This window comes from Carcharhinus amblyrhynchos, chromosome 26, assembly GCF_965287045.1.
Source record: "Carcharhinus amblyrhynchos chromosome 26, sCarAmb.v2.hapA, whole genome shotgun sequence".
Classification (NCBI taxonomy): Eukaryota; Metazoa; Chordata; class Chondrichthyes; order Carcharhiniformes; family Carcharhinidae; genus Carcharhinus; species Carcharhinus amblyrhynchos.
In genome coordinates, this window is record NC_137349.1 from 13,444,053 (window position 1) to 13,460,657 (window position 16,605).

The 16,605-nt window shown below is 42.4% G+C and overlaps 1 protein-coding gene across 1 annotated transcript in view; it reads right to left on the reverse strand.

The window, feature by feature from the left end:
- ell (elongation factor RNA polymerase II) overlaps positions 1–16,605 on the reverse strand; it is a 149,194-nt gene that overhangs the window by 18,167 nt on the left and 114,422 nt on the right. The window contains exon 6 of the mRNA XM_080212665.1: positions 11,154–11,278. Coding sequence (XP_080068791.1) covers positions 11,154–11,278 — 125 coding nt within the window. The remainder of the gene's footprint in view (positions 1–11,153; positions 11,279–16,605) is intronic.

Sequence of the window (16,605 nt, forward strand, 5' to 3'; positions counted from 1 at the left end):
GTTCCAGTTCCATTTCTTCTGGGCACAAGGCAATAAATTGAAATAATCCAGCCTACTATTTTAAGCTTTGCGGAGACATCACTGGATCTGCTGTAATGTTACACACATTAAATTTCCATAGTGTCCAAATGTTGTTTTGTGTTTTTCATCCTTACTTTCAAATCACTCCAAGCCTTGCTCCTTTTCCCATCTCTGCAATCCTCTCTAGCGCACAGAGGCCAATGCAGTCCTCCAATTCTGGTGACTTGTGCACTTGCAGTGTCTACCTCTCTGTCACTGGCAGTCATGATATTAGCTGTCCAGACTTTGATTTGATTTGTCACATGTATTAGTATACAGTGAAAAGTATTGTTTCTAGCATGCTATACAGACAAAGCATATTGTTCATAGGGCACATAGGAGAGAAAGAAAGAGAGGGTGCAGTATATCGTGTCACAGTCATAGCTAGGGAGTCATACAGAAAGATCAATTAATATAAAGTAGTTCCATTCAAAAGTCTGATGGCAGTAGGGAAGATGATGTTTTTTGAGTCAGTTGGTACACAACCTCAAACATTTGTATCTTTTTTCCGATGGAAGGTGGAAGAGAGATTGTCCAGGGTGCGTGAGCTCCTTGGTTATGCCAGCTGCTTTTCTGAAGCAGCGGGAAATGTAGATGGAGTCAATGGATGGGAGACTAGTTTGCCCGATGAACTGGGCTACATTCACAATCTTTTTTTGTTTCTTGCTGTCTTGGTCAGAGCAGGAGCCATACCAAAATGTGATACATCCAGAAAGAATGCTTTCTATGGTGTAAAAATTGGTGAAAGTTGTAGCAGACATATCAAATTTCCTTAGCCTCCCAAGAAAGTAGAGGCGTTGGTGAGCTTTCTTAACTATAGCGTCAACGGACAGGTCGTTGGTGATTTGGACACCTAGAAATTTGAAGCTTTTGACCATTTCCACTTCATTGCCTTTGAGGTAGACAGGGGCATTTTCTCCTCTACGCTTCCTGAAGTCAATGACTATCTCCTTCATTTTACTGACATTGTGGGAGAGACGAATAACTTTGCACCAATTCACCAGATTCTCTATCTCTTTCCTGTACTCTGTCTCATCATTGTTTGAGATCTGACCCACTACAGTGGTGTCATCAACAAACTTGAAAATTGAGTTTGAGCAGAATTTGGCCAGAGGTGTAAAAGTATAGCAAGGGGCTGAGGACACAACCTTGTGGGTCACTGGTGTTGAGGAGAATCGGAGGGTGTGGGGGAGTCGTTGCCTATTCTTACTGATTGCAGTCTAGGATCCAGTTGCAGAGGGAGGAGCCAAGCCCTAGGCCACGGAGTTTGGAGATGAGTTTTGTAGGAATAAAGCTGTTGAACGATGAGCTGTAGTTGATAAGCAGAAGTCTGACATTAAGCGTCTTTGTTATCCGGGTGTCCCAGGGTTGATTGTAGAGCCAAGGAGATGGCATCTGCTGTGGACTTGTGGAGCGATAGGTGAACTGTAGTGGATCCAGGCAATCAGGGAGGTCGGAGTTGAAGTGAAGTTTATTTATTAGTCACAAGTAAGGCTTACATAAACACTGCAATGAAGTTATTGTGAAATTCCCCTAGTTGTCACAGTCCGGCACCTGTTTGGGTCAACGCACCCACGCAGAGTGACCCAAGCCAGGAATTGAACCCAGGTCCCTAGCGCTGTGAAGCAGCATTGCTACTGTGCCACTGATGCAATGCGATGACTAACTTTGATGTCATGACATGATACATGCCATGACTAATGTTTTAAGGGTTTTCATTCCCTTAAAACAGGAGGGAATTTCATTCCTTAAACTCTCTGCCCTTCTTTAAACAGATCCTTAAACTACATCTCCTTGTTCAAGTCTACCTCAAGTTACCTGTTCTGACATCTCGTTATCTGACTTTGTCAAATTCTATTGGTTAATAATCCCGTGAAGTATCATGGGGCTGCACCATGACATGCATTGCTGTCTCTCAGCGCCAGGGACCCAGGTTCAGCTCCCAACTTGGGTCACTGTCAGTGCGGAATTGCATGCTCTCCCAGTGTCTGCGTGGGTTTCCTCCCACAGTCCAAAGATGTGCAAGTTAGTTGGATTGGCTATGCTAAATTTTCCCTTAATGTCAATGGGACTAACTAGGGTAAATGCATAAAATTATGGGCAAAGGCCTGGGTGGGATTGTGTCAGCGCAGACTCTGGATGGGCCAAATGGCCTCTTTCTGCACCGTAGGATTCTATAGGACATTAAACAAGCATTGTTTCCAAATTGGCAGATTGTCCAAGGGCAGAACTTTGAGCTCTTCAACATTGGGTGAGGTGCCAGTGGTTACAGATCTGTCAGTGGATAGTAGAAGTCGGAACAAGTTGAATGTGTGAATTGAATGGGTGCATTTTAATGCATTTAAGCATGCTGGTTCTTTTCAGTTTTCTCACCAATGCACTCAAACCCAGGAAGCAAACAAGGTGTGGGACATTGACGAGTAAAATCTCAGGTAACCAAACATGGAACATTAGCAACTAAAAAGTGAGTTTATTAACATTGTTGATGACTATTCAGAACCGATCTGCACAGTCTTAATTCTAACATCACAACACTCATGGTCACGGTCTCTGACCTCAATCCAGCTTTAAAAACTCTACACCTGCATATTTGATAAACAGGGACATAAGTAATAAGCTTCTGATTGAATATGAGTGACTCTGTCCTCTTGAGGAGGACTAACCCTGGAATTTGGAACCACCTTTTCTGCTGTATCAAACTATTTTATACAGTGAATTATTTCCAAATGCAGTGACAGGTTTTTTAGTGAACAGCAGTCATTCAGCAACATCCCACAAAAAGCACAGATAAAAGATTCAAGGGAGTCCCCCTGCGAAACAAACATAACAACACATATGTACTAATGTGCTTGAATTTCAGTTGCTGTAAAAGTTGTGATCATGATCATTTGTATTGTGTGTGAATTGTATGGATGTCATAAATTTGTCATAAATTTTGGGGCTGTTGTTGGTCAAGATGGTAAGAGCATCAGGACGACTCCCCTGTCCTGCTTTGAGCAGCGTCACAGAATTTGATACATCCTCCTGAACAATCACTGAAAGTCTCAGTTTAAGAACAAAGAAAATTACAGCACAGGAGCAGGCCCTTCAGCCCTCCAAGCCTGCATTGACCATGCTGCCCGACTTGACTAAAACACCCTATCCTTCCAGGGACCATATCCCTCTATTCCCATCTCATTCATGTACTTGTCATGACACCTCTTAAAAGTCACTACTGTATCCGCTTCCACTACCTCCTCCCGGCAACGAGTTCCAAGCACGCACTACTGTGTGTAAAAAAATCTGCCTCGTACATCTCCTTTAAACTTTGCCCCTCGCACCTTAGACTTACACATCTGAGTAATTGACCTTCCACAATGGGAAAAAGCTTCTGACTAACAACTCTGTCCATGCTCTCATAATCTTGTAGACTTCTATCAGGTCTTCCCTCAACCTCCGTCGCTCCAGTGAGAACAAACCAAGTTTCTCCAACCTCTCCTCATAACTAATGCCCTCCATACCAGGCAACATCCTAGTAAATCTTTTCTGTACCCCCTCCAAAGCGTCCACATTCTTCTGGTACTGTGGCGACCAGAATTGAACACTATATGCCAAGTGGACCCTAACTAAGGCTCTACAAAGCTGCAACATGACTTGCCAATTTTTAAACTCAATATGCCAGCAGATGAAGGCAAACATGCCATATGCCTTCTTGAGTACCTTCTCCATCCGCATCGCCACTTTCAGTGACCTGTGTACCTGTACACCCAGATCACTTTGCCTATCAATACTCGTAATGGTTCTGTCATTTACAGTATATTTCCTATCTATATTAGGCCTTCCAAAATGCATTACCTCACATTTGTCCGGGTTAAACTTCATCTGCCATCTCTCTGCCCAAGTCTCCAACTGATCTATGTCCTGCTGTATCCTCTGATGGTCTTCATTGCTTTCCGCAATCCACCAACTTTTGTGTCGTCCACAAACTTACTAATCAATCCAGTTACATTTTCCTCCAAATCATTTATATATATTACAAATAGCAAAGGTCCCAGCACTGATCCCTGAGAAACACCACTCGTCATAGAATTAAGGATGATTTCACAACTGCACTGGAAGATAAACATTGTTCTGCACCTTAATATTATTTATCTGTTGATGTATATCTTTAACAAAGGAAAACCTATCAATCTCAGCTCTGAAAATGTGAATCGAATTCCAGCATCACCTTTGGCCATTTACTTTGGAGTGTGGTGTGTCCAGTCTGCCAGTTGGTTCACATGTACTGCATGCTTATCCTGAATATTAAGAGTAGAGATGGTAAATCCTTTTATCTCTTCAAATTTGTTAGTGTCTGTAAAGAGATAGCTGGGGTGAAGGAATAGTGAACATTTAATCATTTTCTTCTGTTTGTATTGGGATCTTTCCAACCTTTTCATCTGGTGTAATACAGTTCATCTCTCTTGGTAAATAAATGCTTTAATTTTTGTGTTAAAAGTTCATCGACAGACTCCTATGAATCTGTTCCATAACTTTCCTCCATGGTTCAAGAAAAGGTAAAAGCTCAGGTCTATCAAGCCAACTTTCACTCTGGGATCTGTATCAACACAGCTAGGATCACAATATGAGCTTTTTGGGGCAAACCTCCTCAAAGCATCAAATACAAAAACACAAGAATTAGGAATAGGCCAATCAGCTCCCTGAGCAATAAGATCCGCGGCTATGGCCTCAACGTCACTTTGTTTCTGCTCCCGAAACAACCCTCAACTCTCGTCAATCAAAAATCTATCTCCAGCACATCCTAATCTTAAAGCTAATGGTTACAAAGTATCTTATACGGAATTCACTGAAACAGACTATTCGGCTAACAGGTCCATGCTGGTTATGCTCCACATCCTTCCTCGTTTAACTCTAACAGTGTAACCTTTATTTCCCTTTCTTCCTAATGTGTTTAGCTAGTTTGCTGTTAAGTCTATGCTATTCAGTTCGACTACGCCATGTAATGGTGAGTCCCTATTCTTATCACTGTGAGATGTCTCACAACACCAGGTTAAAGTCCAACAGGTTTATTTGCTAGCACGAGTTTTTGGAGCACTGCTTCTTCATTGGATGAGTGAAGACTTGGGTTCACAAACAGGCCATGCCCTATTTGTGAACCCAACTCTTTACTCATCTGATGTAGGAGCAGTGCTCTGAAAGCTCGTGCTACCAAATAAATCTTTTGGACTTTAACCTGGTGTTGAGAGACCTCTTACTGTGCGTACCCTAGTCCAAAGCTGGCATCTCCACATCATGGTTATCGTTGTGGATAGGGAAGCTTCTCTTGGATATCTGGTTTTTATGACTTTTAGTTCTGGTTCCCTTGCAAGTGGAAATAACATCCATTGAACCCTACATCTGAAACTTCTTTCAGGCCATCTCCTCAATCAGTCTTTAAATAATGACATTTAAAAGCAATACTCCCTTAAACTACAACACGAAGGTTTGATTCAGCATGTCTCTCTCTGGATATGTCAACATTTGTCTTGCAACATACAATCCCTTCTGCAACTATTTTCATCCAATTGTTTGAAAAGGAAGCAATTAATGTAGAACCCAAGGTTCTTAACGAACATGCTCTCTGGGAGAATGCAACACGTTACAGCCTTCCTACAGTCTTCTCTCAATACAGGAGCAATGTCCTTGGCTCCTTGGTGCCCATCAGATAAATGCCATAGCAGTAAGAAGAATTTTAGGTAGCATTTTCATCTGATGCCTGGCTGATTGCCAGGAACCACATGCTGTTTACTCAGTTGAACCCATCCTTTCCTGTGACTATTTATAGATCTGGCTGCTGCAGAGCTGGTAGCACAGCTCATGAGAAAATGTAGTTCAGATCGAGGAAGTCCTGTTGGGGGAGCAGACTGTAACAAACATTTAACTCTTTAGATACTGCAGTGTCAGGTATGCAGAATAGCAATAAGACATAGCTGGAATGATGTTGCACTCTTGCCTGAGTTTAATAGTTATCAATGCAACAGAACATTAAAGCTAATGCATTACTGAATACTTAAAAGGAAGCTTCCATAGAATAAGAGCCTTCACTTCAGAAAAACTGGAAAGCACCATTCCATATTTTTTCTAAAAGTACAAGGATATCTATTGTATTTGTGCAGAATCACTGTTTATTCAGGGTAAGGATCACTCACTGTAATTGTACAGAGTGACTGTTTATTCAGGGTAAGAGTCACTCACTGTGTAACTGTACAGAATCACTGCTTTTCAGCAAGCTAACTGTAACGAGAGTCACTTTAATCAGGGTATGAATTGCATGACAAAGTTTGAAATTTGCAACAATTTGTTGATATTAAGCAGCAGATATTTTGGAAAACTGTCAGCTCTCATAACTGAAATTGCACCACTGTAGGAGTCAGTATGAAGTTTAACACTCTTGTGACAGCCATGCATTCTGTTGTCAGAAAGAACAAGTGCAAAGCTGTCAAGTCTCCTAGCTCAGACAAAACCTTACATTTCCAACTTGGAGGACAGTAATCAATCATCACAGGATACAGCAGAGCACAGCATACGTACAAAACCCACAGTGCTGAATCTGAAGCCCTATTTCAATTGATTAGAATGCTGGGTAAATGGGGTGGTGAAAACAAAGGAGACAAATGTGGATTTAAGCTTACAAGAGCCATCAGTAATGTTGGGGCCTTGCTGGAAAATTAGACACCCTGACATTTGCCCTACCTGAAAGCGAACAACACAAAGGGAACATTGATACAGGGATGAAAGAATCAAGTAGGAAAGGAGTTGTTCAAACATGGAGGATTGCTTCCTACTCCCATACTCTCCCTGCATTTGTGCTGCTGTAGTCTGCTTCTGCCCCCAGCTTATGCAGCATTGTGTTGACCATTCCTCTCCCAGGATCATGTGCCTTAATCCCACTGGGCATTACACCTTAGCATCCCTACAGTGCAGAAAGAGGCCATTCAGCCTATACTGACAATAATCCCACCCAGGGCCTATCCTCGTAACCCCACATATTTATCCTGCTAACCTCTATGGCACAAAGGGCCAATCAACCTAACCTGCACATCCGTGTGATTTTGGGAGGAGACCAGAGTGCCTGGAGGAAACCCACTCAGACATGGAAAGAATGTGCAAACTCCACACAGATAGTTGTCTGAAGTCAGAATTGAACTGGCTCCCTGGTGCTGAGAGACATTAGTGCTAACCACTGTGCTGCCTTGAGGGTGCTATACTGGCCATGAAGACAGTGCAGTGCAGATTCTCAGAACAATATCTGGGCTAAAAAAAGGTTAAATTTTGTGGCCTGAATTCACAGACTAGGTTTATATCCCCTCAAGTATAGAAGGTTGAGTGGTGATTTGATAGGGTAGGATTGAGAGAAACTAGAATCTACTACTTCTAGTTGGTTGGGGAGGTGTGGTGGTGGAGGGGAGGTGGCTTCCTAACAAGGGTGTGTAACTTTAAAATTAAAGCCAGGCCATTCAGGAGTAATGTTTAGAAGAATTTCTTCATAAAAAAGGATAGTGAAAATCTTGAACTCTCCCTGAATAAAGTTGTTGAGGCTGGAGGTCAGTTGGAAAACTGACATTGCTGTAATTATGTAGGGCAAAGGTCTTTAGGATTAGGGAAACAAGACAAGCAAATGGAGTCTAAGTGCAAAATGCAGCTGAAAGGCAGAACTGGTTTGAGTGTCTGAACGGCTAGCTTCTTTTCCTGCATTCCAGCGTGTAGCTATACACCTCATGAAGAGGTCGGTAAGGGAACAGGGTCTCCTGAATGTTGCCCCTCTAGACCAAATCCAGGAGCTGAAAGAGCAAACTTGGAAAATTGCTCTTTCATTTTTTTCTGTATCTGTTGCTTTTCTTATAGTATTATTTTTGTCAATAAACATTTATTCAGATTATACCGATTTTACGTTACAGCACTCTTGCCAGGGAATGCCCGGAGTGTACTACTATTGCCAGGGCATCTCTTATACATCACTATCGTCAGAGATCTCCAGAAAAATGTCAATATCACCAGGGTCGTACATAAAAAACACTTGATAACTACAGGTAAGTATTTGATTTTCACTATTGAGTGTTGATGTTACTTATCTGTTTCCACATCTCTATTAATCTAGCTGATCATTAATTTGCTTACATAATAAACAGCTAGCTATAAAACGGTCACAGCACTTCATGAAGCAATTCATTTTGTAAATTGCTGTGTTCAATTCCAATGCTAAGATAAGGTGCTATGTAGAACAAAGAACAAAAAAGAAAGAAAACTACAGCACAGGGACAGATCCATTGGCCCTCCATTGACCATGCTGTCCAACTGAACTAAAACCCTCGACCCTTTCGGGGACCTATCCCTCTATTCCCATCCTATTCACATATGTCAAGATGCTCTTAAAAGTCACTTTCATTTCTGCTTCCACTACCTCCCTGGCAGCGAGTTCCAGGCACCCACCACCCTCTAAAAAAATTGCCTCGTACGTCTCCTTTAAACTTTGCCTCTCGCATCTTAAACCTTTGCCCCTGAGTAATTGACTCTTCTACCCTGTGAAAAAGCTTCTGACTATCCACTCTGTCCATGCGCCTTGTAATTTTGTAGACTTCTATCACATTGCCTCACAACCTCTGTTGTTCCAGTGAGAACAAACCAAGTTTCTCCAATCTCTCCTCATTGCTAAGGCCTTCCACGTCAGGCAACATCCTGATAAATCTTTTCTGTACCTTCTCCACAACCTCCACATACTTCTGGTAGTGTGGCAACCAGAATTGAACACTATACTCCAAGTTCAGCCTAACTAAGGTTCTACAAAGCTGCAATAGGACTTGCCAATTTTTAAGCTCAGTGTCCTGGCTGATGAAGGCAAGCATGCCGCATGCCTTCTTGACTACCTTCTCCACCTGCGTTGCAACTTTCAGTGACCTGTGTACCTGCACACCCAGAACCCTTTGCCTATCAATACACTTAAGGGTTCTGTCATTTGTTGTATATTTCCTATCTGTATTAGACCTTCCAAAATGCATTACCTCACATTTGCCCAGATTAAACTCCATCTACGATTTCTCCGCCCAAGATTCCAACCTATCCATATCCTGCTGTATGCTTTGATGATTCTCATTGCTATCCACAAATCTACCAACCTTTGTGTTATCCGCAAACATACTAATCAAATCAGTTACATTTTCCTCCAAATCATTTATGTATATTACAAACAGCAAAGTTCCCAGCACTGATCACTGAGGAACATAACTTGTCACAGCTCTCCATTCAGAAACGCACCCTTCCACTGTTACTGTCTTTTATGACCAAGCCAGTTCTGTATCCACCTTGCCAGCTCACCTCTGATCCCATGCAACTTCACCTTGTGCACCAGTCTGCCATGAGGGACCTTGTCAAAGGCCTCACTGAAGTCCATGTAGACAACAGCCACTGCCCTACCCTCATCAATCATCTTTGTCACTTCCTCGAAAAACTCCAACAAGTTTGTGTTGCCTCTCACTAATACATTCACTTATTCCAAATTCTGACTCGAAGAATCCTCTCCAATAATTTCCCTACCACTGCCTCAAGGCTCACTGGCTTGTAGAAAATCAAGGATTCCTTTCTCAATCGTAAATTAACAAATTACAATAACTTGCCAGAAGAATTTGAAGTTGAAGATTTTCTTTATCAAAGTGGATCATTGTCTCACATACGTAGTAAGTATTACTTATTTTCCAGCGAGATTCAAGGTTCAAACCTCCAAAGGCCTAAACTGATTGATTCTAATTGGGACCACTAATGGATTCCAACTTTTGGCTAAAAGAGTAACATAGATTTGTCCTCGTGATCTTGTCCTTCCAGGTGGGCGGGTTCTGGGAGGTGTTGCTATAGAAGCTTTGCCGGCTTGATGTAATGGATCTCTAGATAGTATATGCAAGGCTTGTACTCGTTAGAGTTTAGAAGAATGAGGGGAGATCTCATTGAGACGTATAAGATGATGAATGGGATGGATAGGATAGAGGTGGAGAGACTCTTCCCGCTCAAAAAAGACAGTAGGACTAGGGGGCACAGCCTCAAGATAAAGGGGAGGCGGTTTAGAACGGAGTTGAGGAGGAACTTCTTCACTCAAAGGGTGGTGAATCTCTGGAATTCTCTGCCCGTTGAAGTGGTGGAGGCTGCCTCGCTAAGTATTTTTAAGCAGCTGGTTGATGGGTTCTTGATAAGAGAGGGGATTAAGGGTTATGGGGAGAGGGCGGGAAAGTGGAACTGAGCCACGACAGATCAGCCATGATCTTATTGAATGGCGGGGCAGGCTCGAAGGGCTAGATGGCCTACTCCTGCTCCTATTTCTTATGTTCTTATTTCTTATTGGTGGTGAATGTGGATGATTAAGCCAGTGGATGGGGTGCTGATACCTTTGTTCCAAAAGACGTTGAAGTTCTTGAATGTTGGTGGGCTATGCCCATCAGGCCATTATACTCCTGATACGTGCTTTTTAGGTGGTCAAGGCATTTTGCAGAGTCACTTGCAAAAAAATGCCCACCCTCTGACCTGTAGTAGCCATATAAAGTCACTGAAGATTGTGGTTAATGACGACTCCCAGGAGACTGATGCTGGGTAATGTTAATGACATTGAAACTATATTGTATCAGACTATTACTGATAAAAGAACTATGCATGTTCCTACACTGCACTGACTATACCAATTCAAGGAGGTGGCTCACTACAACTTCTCAAGGGCAATTAACGGTGGACAATAAAAGCTGGCCTTGTTTGCAACAGTTACATTGCATGAATAAAGTAAAAATGTTCATGATGTTTTACAATGTCATAAGCATGAAATAAATACAGGTGGCTGTCAAGGAAAAGTGGTTATTTATACTTTCAAATGTTTTGCCAGATATAAGCGCAGTGCAAACGTTATTTGCTATTTATCAGCCTTAGCCTGGTCGGGTGTTGTTACAATAGTAATTTTCTCTCTACCTGGGAAAACATGTTCAATATCCTTTGATATTCTTTTGACAAAACTCTGGTCAACTCAAACTCTCAGCTGGGCTTCATACATACCTCTATATTTATTTTAACTACTTTTTAACCCCCTCCCCACAATTGTAACTTACCGAACAAGAACTCTCTTCAGTAACTGTTGGTCACCATCTGAGTATCCAGGCCAATCTCTCTGGATCTCCTTGTATGCAAAGTCTTTCAGCGTAAAGGTACCATCCTTTACATTCAGGTTAGCCACCTGCAACACATCCAGGATACAACTCATCAGTGCAGGCTCCAAATTAGAAGATAAATTTGGATAGTCAGGAGAACATTTTCATCCAAAGGAAAGTGAAGAATAAGGTAAGCATTAAAGCAGGCAGTGCTAAGATACAATGAATGTGTTTCTGCAGAGGGAAATTAGTGAGAGACATGGTGGAAGGATGGCAGGTGAAGTTGGGACTATAATTGGGTGGGGTTAGGCATCCTTAAGTTTTATTATTGTCACAAGTCGGCTCACATTAACACTGCAATGAAGTTACTGTGAAAATCTCCTAAGTGCTACACTCCATCGCCTGTCCACTACACAGAGAGAATTTGGTATGGCCAATGCATCTAACCAGAACGTCTTTCAATTGTGGGAGGAAACTGGAACACCTGAAGGAAACTCATACACGTATGGGAGAACATGCAGGCTCTGCATAGACCCAAGGCAGGAATCAAACCCAGTCTCTGGAGCTGCGAGGCAGCTGTGCTAACCACTGTGCCACCTTGTTCCACCAAGTCTACCCTCCTGCGCTAACTCCAAATCCCTTGACCCAATTGATAAATCACTTTGGTGGGTTAACCCACCAGAATTGAAGAACACCAGAAGAGGAGACATCCTAAGCCACTAGGGTTATAAGGCCAATTACTTGTTAAAAATCAGGGAGGGACCTTGTAAAATCCATAAACTTATTCACTCTGAATCCCCAGCACCAAATCCTGACCTTACTGGGCATGCCTCTCTCTTCCTCCCTTTATGCATACCTTACAAGATCATCGCACATTATCAAGTTGCTGAGAAACGCCACCAACATTTTCAAGTACAACAAACTAGTTTGATGTGAAGTCACTATTGTTGGATCCAAATTACACACAACATACATTGAATAGCAGTGAGATCAATGAAGATATTGGATGAGGGAAGAATGTTGCTCTGGCAGAGAAACAATTCCCTGCATCTCTCTAAACAATGTGCTGTGGAACCTTTAACACACATCCATGATATATGTACATGTATATCAACATATACTTAATATTTTACCTGAAGTGACCAACTCTATCAACACTAGATTTAATGTTGGGAGGCACTGAATTTGACTAATTCTGCACCTGCAGGGGGAGTGTTTGATGGGGACAATGTAGAGGACAGATATAGCATCCTGCTCTATTTGTATTATGTCCGTTTCTCTTTTCCTTGAGGTCTCCATGTTTCCTTACTTTTCTTCTTCGGCAGTCAATCAGATGGGACACCGGGCCCATTTTTATTATTTTCCCGGGGAGGCCAAGCGTACCAAATTTAAAGTTCCTTATGAATACTAAGTCATTTACCTCAAATGACCGATCACACTTAACAGGATGATATCCCTTTTGTACACTAATTTGTTTCATTTCTATGTACCCAGATAAGTTTGGAAACACCAGGTCAAGTCTTGTCCAGAGGTGAAGACAAGAAAGAGAAGCAGGAGTAGGCCACCAGGCCTTTCAAGCCTGCCCACCATTCAACACAATCATGGCTGCTTTATACCAGCCTCGACTTCTTTTGGGTGCCATTTCCCCATAACCCTCTATTCCTTGTTCAAATATTTATCCCCCTCTTAAACACTTCTAATTAATGATCCAGCCTCCATTACCCTTGAGACAGAGAATTCCAGACATTCAGCACCCTCTGCAAGAAAAGATTTCTACGCATGTCTGAAATAACCAGTGCTTCATCTTGTAGCTATGCCCCCTTGTTCAAGGCTCTCCCACTAGTCAAACATCTCCCTGTCAAGCCTCCTCAGGATCTGATATGTTTTAATAAGGTCATCGCTCACTCTTCTAAACTTAAAGGAATACAGACCCAAACAATTTAGGCTCTCTTGAAAGGATAACCCTCTCATCCCAGGGATTAATCTGCTGAATCTCCTTGGGGCCGCCTCCAACGTTACTTAATCTTTTTTTTAGCTAAGAGGACCAAAACTGTGACAATATATTCCAGATGAGGCCTCACCAACACCCTGTACAATCGTAACAAAACCTCCTTATTTTTAATCTCTAACCCCTTTGCAATAAAAGCCAAAATGCTGCTGCCTTCTAATTACTTTTGGGACCTGCGTGCTCACACTAGAACATGTAGATCCCTCTGCACTTCATTCACCTGCAGCTTTCCGCAACGACTAGCGATTTCCTCTTTGACGATTGATTCTAATATCTTGCCAATAACAGATATTAAACTCTGTGGGCCTTCCTGTCTTTCTCCCTTTTTGAATAGGGAGTCACACTGACTGTTTTCCAATCTTCTGGTACTCTCTTAGAATTTAGCAAGTTACAAAAAATTTTAACCAATGGGCACACTATCTCCGTAGCCACTTCCATTACAACTCTAAGGTGCAGTTCATTGGGTCCTGGTGACTTGTCCACTTTTAACCCCTTGAATTTCTCTAATACTTTATCCTTTGTGATTGGGATTTTTCTAAGTTCTACCATGTTATTTGTAATCAGCCCATCTGATATCTTAGAGATATTCGCAATGTCTTCCACGATGAAGACAGATGCAAAAAATTCATTGAGGATATTTACCATTTCTTTGCTGTTATCAATTCACCTACCTGTATCAAAGAGGTCCCACATTTACCTTAGCTGCCTGTGTCCTATTTATATATCCGTAGAGACTCTTACAGTTTCTTTCTATATTGCATTCAAGTTTTCTCTCAAAATTTATTTTCTTCCTTATGAGCTTTTTAGTTTTTTGCTGCTGCACCTTCCTAGTCCTCCAATCTCCCACTATCCCTTAACACTTTGTATATCCTGCTTTTCCATTGAACATTATCCCTGCCTCTTTCCTATGGAATCCCTCCTTTTGATTGTTATAAACTCCTGCTGAATATTTTGGACCAGCTGTTTGAATATCAAGGGCAGCACAGTGGCACAGTGATTTGCACTGCTCCCTCACAGCGCCAGGGACCCAGGTCCAATCCCTGGCTTGGGTCACTGTCTGTACAGAGTCTGTACGTTCTCCCCACATCTGTGTGGGTTTTCTCTGGGTGTTCTGGTTTCCTCCCACAGTCCAAGAGACATGCTGGTTAGGTGCATTGGCTGTGCTAAATTCTCCCTCAGTGTACCCGAACAGGCGCCAGAGTGTGGCGACCAGGGAACTGTCTCAGCAACTTAACGTAAGCCTACTTGTGACTAATAAGCATTAATTTTAAACAGCCATTGCTCACCTACTGACCTACATCTTAGCTTGTTTACCCAGTTCACCTTAGACAACCCCTCCCTCATACTATTATAATTGCCCTTATTTAAGCTGAAGACATTGGTTATGGACCTACGGCAATCATCATCAAACAGTATCTGGAATTCTATCATATTGTGGTCACTACCCCTAGGGGATCCTTAACCACAATATCCCTTATTAATCCCTCTTCATTACACAAAACCACATCTAAAACAGCCTGTTCCCAGATGGAACAAAGAACAATACACCACAAATACAGGCCCTTCGGTCCTCTAAGCCCGTGCTGATCATGATTTCCTAACTAAGCTAAATAAAAAATCTTCTGCCCTTACCCAGATCGTATCCCTCGATTTCTTCCCTAGCCTTCTCAAAAGTCAACCCACGGAAAGCAACTGGCTCAGATGGGGTACCCAAACGAGCACTCAGATCCTGCGGAGACCAGCTGTCGGCAGTATTTTTAACCTCTCTTTACACCAATTTGAGGTCCCTAGCTGTTCAAGATGGCAGGTCTTGAAGCAGATAGCAGATGATGGTCCACCATTATCCTTGTACAAAAGGAGAAAGTCAGGCAGGGTGCCTTGATGACTATCATCCAGTGACTCAGACATTCCTCATTATGAAGTGCTTTGAAAGGTTAGTCACTGCACCAATTCCGACCTCCGAGATTGCCTGTATTCACTACAGTTTGCCTATCGCCGCAACAAGTCCACAGTAGACACTTTCTCCCTGGCCTCAACCCTGGATAACAAAAACACTTATGTCTGACTCCTATTTATTGACTACAGCTCAGCCTTAAACACCATTATTCCTCTGAAACTCATCTCCAAACTCTAGCCTGGGGTTTGGCTCCTCCCTTTGCAACTGCATTCTAGGCTTCCTAACCCACAGACCGCATCAATAAGGATAGGCAACAACACCTCCTCCATGATCATCCTCAACACCAGTGCCCCACAAGACTGTGTCGTCAGCCCCTTATTATACTCCTTACACACCTATAAGTGCGTGGTCAAATTCCCCTCCAACTCAACTTCAAGTTTGCTAATGGCACCACTGTAGTGGTCATGATGTGGGTATGCCGGCGTTGGACTGGCGTAAACACAGTAAAAAGTCTGACAACACCAGGTTTTAGTCCAACCTATTTATTTGATAGTCCAACCTATTTATCAAATAAATAGGTTGGACTAAAACCTGGTGTTGTCAGACTTTTTACTGTGTGTTACCACTGTAGTGGGTCAGATCTCAAACAATGATATGGGGAAGTACAGGAAAGAGTTAGAGAATGTGGTGAACTGATGCAATGACAATAATCTCCTCCTCAATGTCAACAAAACGAAGAAAATACTGTAATGTAGGCAGTAAGTAGCATGTCCTCCGTTATGCCTTCTGAAGTCAAAGGTGACAAAGTGGAAATGGTCGAGAGCATCAAGTTTGTAGGTGTCCAGATCACCAACCTATGCTGGTCCCTCCAAACCAAAGCTATAGTTAAGAAGCCCACCCATGCCCCCACTTTTTCAGGAGGCCAAGGAAATTTGGCATGTCTGCGACAACTCTCACCAACTTTCACAGATGCACTGTAGAAAGCAATCTTTCTGGCTGTATCACAGCTTGGTGTGGCTCCTGTTCTGACCAAGACTGCAAGGAATTACAAAAGGTCATGAACGAAGCCCAGTTCATTGCGCAAACCAGCCTCCAATTCATTGAATCTTGTCTACACTTCCCGCTGCCTCGGAAAAGCAGCCAGCATAATCAAGGACACTACACACCCCGGACATAATTTCTTCTATCTTCTTCTGTCACGAAAATGATACAAAAGTCTGAGGTCACATACCAACCAACTCCAGAACAGCTTCTTCCCTGCTGCCATCAGACCTTTGAATGAGCCTACTTGTATTAAGTTGACCTTTCTCTACGCCTTAATTACGACTGTAATATTACATGCTGCACTCTCTCCTTTCCTTCTCTACGTACGATATGCTTTGTCTGTACAATGTGCAAGAAACAATACTTTTAACTGTATATTAATATATGTGACAATAATAAATCAAATCTTCGTGTACCCAATCCAGATGCTTCTTAAGTGTTGCTAATGTGCCTGCTTCCACCAC